This window comes from Pollachius pollachius, assembly GCF_949987615.1.
Source record: "Pollachius pollachius genome assembly, chromosome: 20".
In the NCBI taxonomy this organism is placed as follows: Eukaryota; Metazoa; Chordata; class Actinopteri; order Gadiformes; family Gadidae; genus Pollachius; species Pollachius pollachius.
The window spans coordinates 10,325,284-10,338,850 of NC_136953.1; the positions used below are offsets into that span (position 1 = coordinate 10,325,284).

At 48.1% G+C, this 13,567-nt stretch overlaps 3 protein-coding genes across 5 annotated transcripts in view; 2 read left to right on the forward strand and 1 right to left on the reverse strand.

Annotated features, from left to right (window-relative positions):
* The window catches only part of cideb (cell death inducing DFFA like effector b), a gene marked incomplete at both ends in the record, with an annotated part of 2,423 nt that extends 1,659 nt beyond the window's left edge, over positions 1-764 (forward strand). The window contains 2 exons of the mRNA XM_079758260.1: positions 285-478; positions 620-764. Of these exons, the coding sequence (XP_079614386.1) occupies positions 285-478; positions 620-764 (339 nt within the window). The remainder of the gene's footprint in view (positions 1-284; positions 479-619) is intronic.
* A 3,693-nt stretch (positions 765-4,457) lies between these two features.
* Positions 4,458-6,525, forward strand: LOC307090906 (zinc finger protein RFP). Its single transcript, XM_079757710.1, has one exon. The coding sequence runs from the start codon at positions 4,610-4,612 to the stop codon at positions 6,092-6,094; it is 1,485 nt and encodes a 494-aa protein (XP_079613836.1). The 5' UTR covers positions 4,458-4,609; the 3' UTR covers positions 6,095-6,525.
* A 188-nt stretch (positions 6,526-6,713) lies between these two features.
* Positions 6,714-11,717, reverse strand: gmpr2 (guanosine monophosphate reductase 2). Of its 3 annotated transcripts, none has more exons than XM_079757711.1 (10): positions 11,627-11,717; positions 11,032-11,119; positions 10,819-10,938; positions 10,383-10,466; positions 9,815-9,988; positions 9,429-9,510; positions 9,015-9,121; positions 8,853-8,895; positions 8,454-8,613; positions 6,714-7,932 (listed from the first exon to the last, which is right to left on the reverse strand). In XM_079757711.1, exons 2-10 carry the CDS (start codon positions 11,116-11,118, stop codon positions 7,743-7,745), a joined length of 1,047 nt encoding a protein of 348 aa, XP_079613837.1. In that variant the 5' UTR covers position 11,119; positions 11,627-11,717; the 3' UTR covers positions 6,714-7,742. The 3 variants fall into 3 exon arrangements, with proteins under 3 accessions (XP_079613837.1, XP_079613838.1, XP_079613839.1); XM_079757712.1 differs by having other exon boundaries at positions 11,032-11,269; positions 11,627-11,686; XM_079757713.1 differs by lacking the exon at positions 11,627-11,717 and adding an exon at positions 11,386-11,588 and having other exon boundaries at positions 11,032-11,269.
* Between the last annotated feature and the right edge of the window lie 1,850 nt (positions 11,718-13,567).

Sequence of the window (13,567 nt, forward strand, 5' to 3'; positions counted from 1 at the left end):
ATCAGAAGACCAGATAAGCAAATGGTCACTCTGTACCTCTTTATACAAACCAACAAAATAATCGGGTGATAAAATGTAGTGTGTGTTGTACACCCTATGGCCTGGTGGATTGTGATCAGCGATGCTGCGATTACCTTGGTTTAGTGTCACCATAAAGGTGGACCACCATGAAACGACCACTTATTTAAAAGTAATTGTCGAAAAAGGTGTTCTTGAATTTGATGCAATGAGATAGAAATTACTGACCTACCTAAACCTTCTCTTTGTGGACTCTGGACCCTCAGGGTGCAGTCGTCAGTCAATACCAAGGCAGCAACAAAAAGCCACGCAACGGAAAAGACATTGCCCGCGTCACCTTTGACCTGTACAGGATACACCCCAAGGACGTCTTTGGATCTCTGAGCATCAATGCCACCTACCGGGGCCTGTACTCCATCGGTGCTGACTTTCAGTGCCTGGGGCCCAAGAAAATCCTCAGGTACTGAGCATCGGATGGGGAGATGATCTCCTAAAGCGGGCAAAAACGACTGGCAGTGGCTATAAGTGCAAATGCATATGGGCTGATGTACCATTACATTCCTCAGCTGATTTGTGTTCGCCATTCCCCCCCACACCGCAGGGAAGCTCTGAGGGTCGCCTCCACTCTGCTGCAGGCCGCCGGACATCTGCTCATCACCTCGGCCTCCATGATCCGCCGCATCATCGAAGGGGCGGAGCTCTGGCAGCCCCAGAGGGAGGGCGAATATACAGCCAACTGGAACTGAGCATAGCTAAGCGGGAGGTTTTTTGTGAATGAACCTTGAAGCCTTAAATTGTAGGAGAAGGTACGTTGGTTCAACAGTGACCGAGCCCTTGCTCGGAGAAGGGGCAAACACATGTTTATCTAATCATGACAGTGATTAGAGGCCATGGCATGCGTCCAGGTCCATAATTATCTTAACGAGCTACACTTGTTGTTGTTGGTTGGCTCATCATCTTGCTAGGAATTGGACTATAATTGGTTTGTTGGGTATTCAGTATAGCTTTACAGTTATAGTATGTAGTATGCTCTTTGACTTCCAAAGCCTGTTGCATCTTTCTGAAAAATGTCTTCATGACGACCATTTCACTGAAAATCGAAAATCTAATGTTTTTTATGTTTGGGAAGTCAAGTTAATTTCTAACAGAATATAACTTCCTAACAGAAGACTGGTATTCAAGTCTCATTTCATTTCTGTTATTCTGTATATTAGGAATTATGAGTGATGTTTTCTCATCTGTGGTGTAAAATAAAAAGGGCAAATGTTTGAAGAATAAGAGAACCAATTATTTATTAAAATCTGAAAGGAAAATCCTGCTTTACACATAAAGTTAAACATAAAATACCCCCTTTACACTCTTAACATCTATAGCAGAGGCTTTTTAGTGATAACTTGGTTAAACATCAACATCATTCGTTAAATTAAATCAGCACAAGGACAAAACCCATATATACATATATATGAACAAAACATGGGCATAACAAACCAAAGCAACAGTTATGCATTGATATTTTCTTATCATTGACCATTGCTAAGAATTTTAGGACTTCAACACAACAAAAGTCCCCGGTCAAAATAAACTAAAGGCCTTGTTACAGTTAGTTACAATGGTAACAATTTTCGAAACGGAACAAAACAAAAGTCCCAGGTCCAGACGAGCTAAAGACACCCATGTCTTACCACGACCGTCCTGAGCCTACCTCCGGCAGGTCTCCCCACGGCGGCCCCGTACTCCTCCTCGGCCTCAGTGAGCGGGGGCTGGTGGGGGCGGTGGGGGCAGTGGGGATGGGGATGGCCGACCGCTCCTCCAGCTTCAGCCTCCAGGTCCTGGCCCCCGGGTCGCTGGCTGCCTCTCGGCCGGCCCCGGCCTCCGTCCCGCTCAGGTGCTTCATCCTCTGCCTCTGCCGCATGCGAGCCAGGACCTGCTGCTGCTCCTGGGGGGTGATCCAGCGGGGCTTGGAGTTCTTCACGTCGTAGCGCCTGTCGGCAAACCACTGGGTCAGTTGGCTGCGCTGCCGGCCCGTCCACTCCGACAGCCGCTCGTAGTCGCTGGGGTTGGGGTACTGGCAGGCCAGGAAGGCGCCGCGCAGCTGCTGCAGCTGCTGCCGCTGGTCCTCGGTCTGGGGCTTGGCGGCCGGCGGCCTGGCCTTGGCCTTCGACCTGCCCAGGTCGCCGAGGGCTGACGTGTTACCGTGGGCGGGGCCATCGCCGGGGGCGACGCCGTCCACGCCATCGTCGTCTCCGCTCGCGGTTGCCGCCGAGTCGGCTTCCCGACCCGCTCGGTTCTCCCCGGCCCCCGGCGATGGCCCCGTGTGGCCCTTGCTGGCCGGCGGGCCCTCGCTTACCTTAACGTTGGGCGGCAGGTCGTCTGTACGGGGTCGTCTGTACGGACGACCCCGTACAGACGACCCAGGAGGGGGCGTCGGGGACGCCGCGCTCTCGGGGACGGGCCCCCGGTTTGCGAGCAGCGCCGTTCCTCCTTCGACGCGTCCGGGCTCCCCGTCCTTCCTCTTTGGGGGGCGCTCCTCCTCCGTCGACGGTGCCCCCCGCCTGACCCGTGCCCTGTCCCCTTTGTCCCTGGCACTCCTTTTGTCCACCTTTCCCGCCCTCGTTCTCTTCTTTGCCGTTTCGCCCTTTTCTTTCTCCTCCCCCAGCTTTCTTTTACGGGGCCGGCCGGGGGCCTCCACCCTCCCCTCCTGCCCTTGCTCCTCCTCCCCCCCCTCCTCCTCCTCCTCGCCTCCAACCTCCAACCCTGCGCCCGTCTCCCCTGACCCTCCCCCTCGGCCCTCCTCTCCCTCTTCTGTGGCCACGCCTCTCGCTCCCATCTTCACCCAGGAACCAGACCCCCCGCTGCCCCCTCTCCCGCCGGCCTCCTCCAAAACACCTCCCCTCGCCGCCCGCGCCGCCCTGGCCGGGCTCCGGCGCCCCGGGGCCAGCAGCCTCCTGCGGACCTCGTGGATGTCGGCGTGGTCCCAGCTGATGCCGTAGTGGAGGCGCTGGAACATGAACCACACGCGCACGTGGTCCACGTGCAGGGAGCAGCGCCGCGCCAGCTTCGCCACCTCCTCCCGCTTCGGGTAAGGGAACACGCCGAAGGCGCCGTGCAGGGCGTCGGCCGCGTGGGCCACTTCCTGGGCGATGGATTCGGAGCGGACCCACACCAGCTTGTTGTCGGCGGAGAACACAGGGAGGCATAGGGTGCTGTTTTTGTTGAGGCTGAAAGCTTGGGCCTGGGTGAGGGGAGCCAGGGGGGAGCCGGCGGGCGTAGCCACCCTGCTTGGGGAGAGGGGGACTGGAGGGCACGGGGGACATGAGAGGGGGCTCTTATTTTGTAAAGTAAATCCCTCGGTGTCCGCAGGGCTGACAGACGTGGGTTCCTCCTCGAAAACCTGTAACGACCAACAAAAATCCACTTGACTGATATCGTCATACTTATCATAACTTATCATACTCAACATTCATATGTGCAATTTAAATCCCCTCAGTCACAAATTCGGAATTATCCGTGAGTGAGAAATTAAATATGTGAAATATGAGAGGCCACAACAACAAAACCATTCATGGCATTGTCAACAGCTAAACGTATTTTGCAGGTTATTATTAAAGTGGGGCATATTGGGCTACCAAGTTGGTAATTTTAAAACGGCATATTATTAATAATACATTATTTATAAAACACTTTTCATGAAGGAAAACTTCAAGTGCTGCACAGGCTACAATAGTAAATAGGCTTACAAGAAGAGCTTAAACAACAAAACACAAGTAGAATCACCGAACTAAAGGCCTTCCGATACTGCCGAGGTCAGTAGGTATTTAGGATGACTTATCGTTTTTAGTTGGCCTACATTAGCCCTACTCATATCAGGGCGCACACACTGTATCGTATGTCTTTGGGTGGAAGTTCAGCTCTATTCTGCAGGCCAAACACACATGACGTCTGCATTGAACGGAGATAACAGAAACACAGGCTACAGCAAATTAAGCTAGTCGGGAAAAAACCGAGAGCACGCTTGTTAGAAATCTTGTAACACAGCTCACTTTTTTTTTTTTTTTTTGCAATCCAACACGCATCAGACTCACCATAGTGATGTTATTGATGCTTTTGTTCAGCGATGGCTCAGTTTGTTAAGCAATGGCAGCAGCAGGCAGGTGGCTGAACTCACTCAACGTGGAGGTGAACATCCGAGATTTCACCACTTCGTTAGGATTTTCACTTTTAAGTTTGGGAGAACCCCACTGTATAACTGGGACTTAAAAAACATCGAGTGTGGTTGTGAAAGAGGGTATGCAACTACCGGTGCGGCAGTGGATCATTTAACATCGGGGGGAAAGCGCCCTCTAGTGGCTAAGGCCTTATTGGCTGAAATCTGCCTGGAACATTTAAATTTCAGTTGACGACGAATCTAAGTTTCGTTTACTGAAGGATGAAAGTAAACGTGTTTGCAAACGCCTCTCGCATAGAGCTATTACATAAGCTAGGTGTGGTCCAGCAAGGAGTCGGGTTTTTTTCTATTCAGAACAGGAAACCCACGGAATTTATTTCACCACGTTCAGGTCTACATTTAATAAGATTTAACTAATTCGAAGACATGTCTAAAAGCAGCACCAACAAAAACGACAAGGCTGGGGACAGGAAGCAGCCAACCATCTTCTGTGATATGTGCGCGGAGGAGGACCGGAGGGCCGCGGCGAAGACGTGCATGAAGTGCGAGATATCCATGTGTGTTCAGCACCTCCAGCCGCACCTGACCACACCGGTTCTCCTTCTCGCTCACCCTCTGACCGAACCCATGGCTCCTGGGGCGGAGGGCATGGGTGGGACGAAGTGCCCCCAACACGGAAAGCTCCTCGAGTACTACTGCCTGGACGACCTGACGAGTGTGTGCGTGTCATGCGCCATCGAAGACCAGCATCGCCTCCACAACATGAAGACCCTTCCGAAGGCGCATGCGGAGCTGGTGGGAATTATCGCGGAGGGGGATCGGGATGTGGCCGCGAGGCAAAAAGAGAGCGAGGATCTGGGGAAATGGGAACAGAGTAAAAGGGAAGACGTGAGCCGTTCCAGCTTGCGCCTTATCGATGCCGCTTCCAAACTGCGTGACATGACCCTGAACCGCGTACAGAGCTCGGTCTCTGCCCGCATTGCCTGCATCACGACCGGCGTGAGAAGCATACAGGCGGCCAAGGGTGAGAAGGACACCTTCCGTTTCCTTCAGCTCTATTCCCAAGTGCAACAGGACATGGAAAGGGCCAAAGCGGTTGATCTGAGGAAGGGAATTGAGACGGGGCAGGAGCGTGACAAGTTATCCCAAGAGTTGCAAGAAGTGGGGGCAGAGATGATGGATCAAGCGACCAAGTTATGCGCAACAGTGATGATGTTTGTTGACCCCGAAAACCAAGGAGAGTCACCGGGGAACGCCAACGCTACCTTTGACCCGCTCACATTGGGACCTGGGATGTCGCTCTCTGCGGACCTCAGGAAAGCCTTTTACAGCCAGGCCCAGCAGTCTGGGACGATCAATCAGTGTACTCTGATGATTAAAGACAACAACTCGGAGAGCCCCCTCCACAGATGGAAGATTGCCGTGTCGGAGAACTACGATTGGACCATAGGCTTCTGCGAACATGCATCTATGATTGATCAAGGATTTGTGTACGCGCTGTGTATCAAAGACGACCTACTGAGCTACCTGAAGAAGAATCCCCTGGACAAGCAATTTGGAGTCATGGGAATCCCCTCGCCTCTAATCTCAGTAGTGGTCAGACCTAAAACTGTCGAAGTGTGCTGGAACCCTCATGATTTCTCGTTATCCTTTTTCACCTGCAGCAGCCCTCATTACCAACGGAGACTCGTCGTTTCCATTGATGTGAGAAACAGTAGGTCTGGCTTAAACCCATTTGTTAAACTGCAGAGAAGCCTTGCTCTGCAGACACCAACGTTATGCTTCGATAGTGGTCCGGAACAACCCTGGCAGAGACATAGCGTAGGCCTACGCCAACTTCAGGGCCAACAAAACATTCGTTACCCTAACCACTCATTCAATGTGACAAGCCTACTTTGTGAACTCTTGTAGAAGTTGTCACATCACACGTTGATGGCCACAGAGCACAACATATGCACCAAAGGTCGCTGTTTCCAAATTGCAACACGCGCACGCGCGCACAAGGTTCCAAATGAACGGGTAACTTTCAGTTTATCTTTTTCTACATATGAAACGCAAGGGTAGAGTAGTTATGTTAATTATTGTTGAAAGTACTTTTTATGGCAAAGGTTATCAGGCAAGAGTATACAAGTGTGGCGTTGATTTATATTTAGGTTTCACATTTTATTGAAATATTAACTTTTTGATAACATGTGATTATAATTATTATTTAAAAATGTAAAGAGGGTTCAGCAAAGTTGCCTGTACCCACTGTCTCAGTAAATTTGATCTCCGCTTGATAAGTATACAATAGCAGAAAATGTGGACTCATTTTATGGACGTAGTGCACTGATAGGGCGGTTCCCGAGCATTGGAAGCTATAGCTAATATATACGAGCAAGAGCAATATGTTCTCGTCTAGACAATGGTAGTTGTGGTCAATATATGGTTTATCAAGAGCATTGGCTTTCCTATGGAATTAAACAGTAGGTCCTTGGTAAAAAGACAACTGATATATATATATATATATATATATTTTTTTTTTCGCATACATAAATTAACGTTTAAAATTCAAAACCTGCTGTTTATATGATATGCTAAAATGTGTGTAAAAGTAGCAACAGCAGTAGCTAGTAGACAAACAAATGAAAAATATAGCCTTGAGAGGTCTACAGGGAGCAGAAAAAGTGAAGAGATTGTAATATCAATATTTGCATTTATTGGTTGGTCAAAAATATGGTTGAAATCTTACATGGACTACATCAATGAAGCATTTTTTTTTTTTATCCCGGCTTTACCCACACTACCTGCTGGGCCATTTCCGTCGTTTAACACAAAATTATTGAAATCCTGACCTCTTCTGGCATCCAATTGAAATTCATGTAGGCTTTCAAATTTTACTCACATATTTGCTTACGAAAATGTAATTATTGAACTTTGGCCAGATATATCGGCAACCGTTAAGGTGGGATTTTTATCCCAAGCTATTTTGAATCTGTCAATCGTTGTGGTCTTTTATAGACTCAAATGGAGCTAAAAGTTATATCATTAAGATAAACTGTAATATGAATTGTGAAAATTAAATAAAAGTAATGTAATGTATGTTTCAATTTCAATATTTGCAGACCAAAAAATCACTAGTGCCATTCCTAAAAGTGGAAAGCCCTAAATCCTTAAAAGATAAAACTTGTCATTCACATTTCATTAATTTATGCGCTTGCTTGTGTAACTTTGGTCATTAATGAATCATACCTGTAACATCAACACTGAGTAGTTCTCCATGTGCATCAATGTCCTTTTGATGGAAGGTCGCTGTATTAGCAGTGGAATGTGTAGCAGTTTCCTTCTTTTTTTGGACACAAACCCTTGGGAATGATGAAACACTCAGGACAGCGCTGCATGCATGGAATGATACCGTGGCACTGAAACACCTCTTCGATCCATGGAATAGAAGAGCAGACGCTCCAACAAAGACATCAGAGGTAGTGTGACGTCACTCTGGATGGGCCTTCTGTTTGGACAGTTTGAGACGGGGGGGGATGGGACTAGATTGCAAGGTGGGTGGGGGGGGTAGGGCTCCCTAGCTGTCATTGCCGAAGACGGTGTTGAGCTGCTGGGTGACCCTGATGAAGGTGGTGCGGCGGCTCAGCTCCTTCAGCTTCCCGGCACCCACGTACGTGCACGAGGAGCGCACGCCCCCCAGGACGTCCCGCACCGTGGCCTCCACCGGGCCCTTGAAGGGAACCTCCACCGTCTTCCCCTCAGACGCTCTGGGGGGGAGGGGAGGACATAGGGGGTGCAACAGGATAGAGGGATTAGAAGTCGTGAGTCCAGGTGGAATCCAACAGCCTCCCGCTGACCTGGATTTCACTACGGCCACCCTCATTTGACTCGGCCACGCCCTCTCTCACCTGTACTCATCTACGCACCCCGCCCTCTCACCTGTACTTGGCCACGCCCCATCTCACCTGTAATCATCTACACACCCCTCTGATGTGCATTGGGCCACGCCCTCTCACCTGTACTTGGCCACGCCCCATCTCACCTGTACTCATCTACACACCCCTCTGACGTGTATTGGGCCACGCCCTCTCTCACCTGTAATCATCTACACACCCCTCTGATGTGTATTGGGCCACGCCCTCTCACCTGTACTTGGCCACGCCCCATCTCAGCTGTACTCGGCCACGGCCCCTCTTACCTGGGCTCATCTACCCACAACTCTGACCTGTATTGCCCCCCCCCCCCCCACCCCCATCTGACCTATGTTGGGCCACGCCCCCCCGCTCACCTGTACTCGGCCACGCCCCCGGCATGCTTCTTCATGGCCGTGTCGGAGCTCATGCCGTAGAAGAGCTTGTACTTCTTGCCGTTCTTCTCGATGACCTCGCCGCCGCTCTCCGTGTGGCCCGCCAGCATCCCCCCCAGCATCACAAAGTCTGCCCCCGCGCCTGCCACACACGCAAACACACACAGACAGGATGAGGTAGCGCAAGGCAACGGCGCCCTCACCCCCCTAATCCTCACAGTCACAATGTAAGGGTGCGTCTTAAAAGAAGAAAGGTGGACGAAATCCCAACGTTCAATCCCAGACTCTCAGGGCTCTCCTCTGAAGGGCGATGGCGTCCACCGCGGCACCGCGACCCATGTCCTTTTATTCACCTTGAAACAGCCTTTAAACAAAACTCACCGAACGCCTTTGAGACGTCTCCTGGGCAGGTGCACCCCCCGTCCTGCACGAGAGGTACAGCAAGAGAAAAGGGACAAATGAAAGGTGGTTAGAAAAGGTGAGATTCCCAGAGGCCGATCTGCTTCATGACAATGACATGGAGGAGGGTTCTTCCTGGCGTACCGAGATGATGTGTCCACCGAGGCCGTGTGCTGCGTCCGCACACTCCAGGACCGCGCTCAGCTGCGGGTAGCCCACGCCCGTCTTCTTGCGAGTGGTGCACACGGAACCTACAGTGGAACACAACACGCACGCACAAACACACACACGCACGCACACACACACACAACGTATTAATATTCGTCATCCTTCCTCAAGTGTTCAGCAAAAGGTGTTGAAATTGTTGATGGAGTTGGAAGAAACTAGGACATAAGGACACCAACATGGAGTTGAATGCAAATAAGTCGCTAAGCGACTCAGCTGTTGTAGGGAGATTTACTTTTTGTGTTACTTCTTATATCCCAGTCAACCAAACAAGTTGCCATTCCAATCCGACTCCCTATTCTGGGTGAAGCGTGAATGACATGCGGAGGTCACCTGGTCCGATGCCTACTTTGATGATGTCAGCTCCGGCCAGGATCAACTCCTCCACCATCTCTCCCGTCACCACGTTCCCCGCCTGGAGAGGTCGGAGAAGAGTTAAAGGGTGTTTGGCACTTCATACATGCATGCCATTTCTAGCTTTATTTATTTATTATTGATCTTATTTATCTGCTCCGGTTGTTTTTGCTGATGTAACCGCAGATTCTCCCTTCAGGGACTTCTTTAGTCACAAGTCTTATCTTATCACACAGTGCACCTATATATCGTCAGTGTCAAGGAAGCGCCATCTGATGTCTCGAACACGTCTCGTCTCTGTCGTTTTCCGTTTGAGTTTGAATGATTTGTCCTTTGTCGAAAGACACGTTTGGGTGGCCGCTGACCATGATGGTGTGTGTGGGGAACTTCTGCCGGACGTCCTTCACAAAGTTGACAAAGTGCTCGGAGTAGCCGTTTGCCACGTCTACGCAGATGAAATGCAACTGGGGCACCGCCGCCAAGATGGCCGACACCCTGTCAAAGTCGCCGTCGCCGCTGCCCGTACTGACGGCCACGCTCTGACAGAGAGGCGCAGGGAGGGAGAGTCAGAGACATTATTCAATTAAAAAAACACAACTTTATTGAACGCTCATGTTTGTGACAGCTTACACGTTTTCTCAATTAAAAAACAACCAAAGAAACCTAGAGGTTTACAGTTGAACGGTTGCTTAGACAAGACAAAGGATTATCCTATTTCCACAGGTTTTGAATGTGTGTGAGGGGGAGAGAGAGAGAGAGAGAGAGACACACACATTTTTGCACAGTAAGCCCACAATGGTTGTGTAAATGAAGACGGGGGGACATTGTTTGTTCTGTGCCGAAAGGTAAGGTTAATATAGAATGACCAGGAGAGGTGGGGGCTTCTAACATACAGCACTTTTCTCTAAAAGATATACTGTATAAGCAAGGTACCTGAATGCATTCAGGATGCTTAGCGGCAAACTCCTTCCAGTCGTCCACAGAGTAGTGCTTATGGATCGTGGTGAAGAGAGTGAACTAAGAGAGAGAGGAACGATGAGAAGAGAGAGTGAGAGGTTGAGAGAGTGAGACAGAGGACACTAAATTTGGTAATTTGCTGGTCACCAAGACTTAATTACAGAATATTCATATATTGGTTTAAAGTATTCCACAATATTTCTTCACCTAGTGGCTCCGGATTATCAATATTAATAATAAATTAATAACCATAGCCCCCTAACTTTAGGTTGCTTACCCTGACATCCAAACCCCGACTCCTTAATTCAAAAACTTATTCCCTCCTACAAATCTTGTTTCTGCAGAGATAAATAATCTTCAGATAATTGTTATCTTGTCCTATTGCTGCTCAGAATTGCTTTTTATAGGCCACCTTGTGCAAGGCCAGGGCCATCTCGAAGTTCCCCACGGTATCCATGTTGGCAGCAATGATAGGGATTCCTCTGTAGCTGCCTTTGGAGTTTCGGAAGCTGAAACTCCGTATGAGGTCAACCTTGGAAAGGTAAAAGGCAGGCAAGGGAGGTTATTGTAGTTTTGTACACATTGAAACTCAACAAAAAATAAAACACTGCCGGATTAGTATTACCTCACTCCGCGACTTGAGAGTGCTGCGCTTGGGTCGAAGCAAGACATCTTTGAAGTCAAGCTTGACGTCATTTTCGATGCGAGGCATTCTGGTGACAGATTAAGTATAACGAGAAAATGTGAAATACTTGTGAACCAATATCATCCATCCAGAACCGTGGGAGAGAAGTGTATCATGTGCGTGCTACACTTAAACACACAAAAGGTAGGGCTTTCAGGTCAGGTCACATTCAGGGCCCCTATAGAAAACAAACATTGACAATTTACGTAACCATTACAAAGTGCACACATATAACACATTAAGAAAGTTATAACCATTTAACTCGTATGTAATAACTAGAATTGTAACACTGACCAACGAAACAGCTTTTACGAAATAATTCCTTCATTTTGACTCAATCCGTCCATACGGTCCCATAATAATGAATGTCATACGAATTAGCTTCCGTGAGCGGTCGCAATGGAAGTTAACAAAGACAGCAAACCATGTCAACCAACAACAGATATAATACAGGACCTGGAATGCAGGTCAAATTAAACCGCTATGTGACATTACTATAATATTCGGAGGTGTCCAGCACCAGCATATTACTTACTTTAGGTATTGGGCGGATTAATTGTTCCCTTTGAAATCAGCGCTTCAGCCTAGCTACAGGACTTTTTAAGGGGGAGCCTTCATGGTGGCGGACCGGAATCTTCTTTTGTAGTTTTTCTAGAACATGCTTTCGTTGCAAGGGAGAAAAAATAACTACAAAATAATCGACTCTGCCTTCCAGTGGACAGACGCCTTAAAAGTCTGCTACAAATTACCTTCCAACGGGTGGAAATGTGAATGTTTAATTGCACCAAAGCTATAGGTATTGCTCAAATGTGTCATATTTGGAATTCTAGGACAACAGGAAGCTTCAAGCGCGAAATCAGAAAAATAAAAGTATGCGGAACGTTTAGTAGGACGCTATGTAGATGGGGAGAATATTTGAGTAACACAGGAAAGAACTCCCCAACTCCACTGACCAATCCTTAGACCACATATGAACTGCGCTTTCTGAACATAGCATTATTGAAAATAAACGATACACATTTAAACCAGCTATCACGTCGCTATTGTGTTAGTGTGATTTATAAACAAAACCAGTCAGCATGCTAATTAAAGTGAAGGTAAGGCCAAGCGATTACATATTTTACACAACTTAATCATCTTAAAACATCGGACCCAAACAATGTAGTACTCAATTATTAGGATAATGCCAACATGTATTTGTCCTTTTCTCAGACACTGACCGGCAAGGAGATTGAGATTGATATTGAGCCTACAGACAAAGTAAGATTTCTCCTATATTTATATTTTCTACTCATACGTGTATAAGCTTAACATTGGATGTGGTGCCATAATGTATTCATCATATAACACACATATAACGTGACTTAACTGGTGTGCTCCTAGGTAGAGCGAATTAAAGAGAGAGTAGAGGAGAAGGAAGGTATACCTCCCCAACAGCAGAGGTTAATCTACAGCGGCAAACAAATGTGAGCTCAAAATCAACCGTCTACATATCCATAAGGATATTGTGTGTCTGTCTGTCTGTGTGTGTGTGTGTGTGTGTGTGTGTGTGTGTGTGTGTGTGTGTGTGTGTGTGTGTGTGCGTGTCTCTCTCTCGCTCTCTCTCTCTTCCAGTTTATTTAAACACTAAACTGGTTTCCCCTTCTCAGGAACGATGAGAAAACTGCGTCCGACTATAAAATCCAGGGTGGCTCTGTCCTCCACCTTGTTCTCGCGCTACGGGGAGGAGCCAGACCTCTGTGGCTACAGTCTATGATGTAACCACAGCACAGCCAACCTGCCAAGATACTGACCGCAAATGTCTCAGCTGATTGGCTTCGGAGAAGGAGCCATGAGCGACTGTGTTACCAGACGTCTTGTTTGGTCGGCAGGGGGCCATCAAATCGCGTTATCTTTCAAATCTCGAGTCACAAGTCAGACTTAGAAAAAAACACTGCACTCGGCCCAAAAACCTAGCAGCAGCCTCACCTTGTTTGGTCTCAAGGCTACTTATTGCTTTAGTTCAGAGATCAGGAGGTTGGTATGGTATTTGAAGTTGAGGGAATCCCGTAGCAGGCCTGTGCGTAGATGCACGCTCTCTGTCTTGAAGAGAATATTCAGTTGTCATCTGTATCAAAAACGGCCCTGCTCTTCTGCGGTTCTGCCTTCTCCCCATGTTGAATGTTTTCTATCGGGGAAAAATAAACGTCACACATTGCGTTCTAATGATCCCAAACCAAAGTCAGATCAATGTTGTGTGCAAGTTAAAGTATGTTTCTAAGGATTTAAAAACTGATAGTTACTAATAAACTTCCCTTTATTGGTAACTATCAGTTTTAAGTGAATATATGATGACGTGTTTTCTGACTAGCACTCTTTCATTCATGACCTACTGATATCCTCCTGTATGTATTAGTGCTAGTTTATTTTATATTTGTGTCATTTAAGTCACTTTTGTTTTCCGACGTTGTCGTTGATATTTGGTTTATTACTGGTT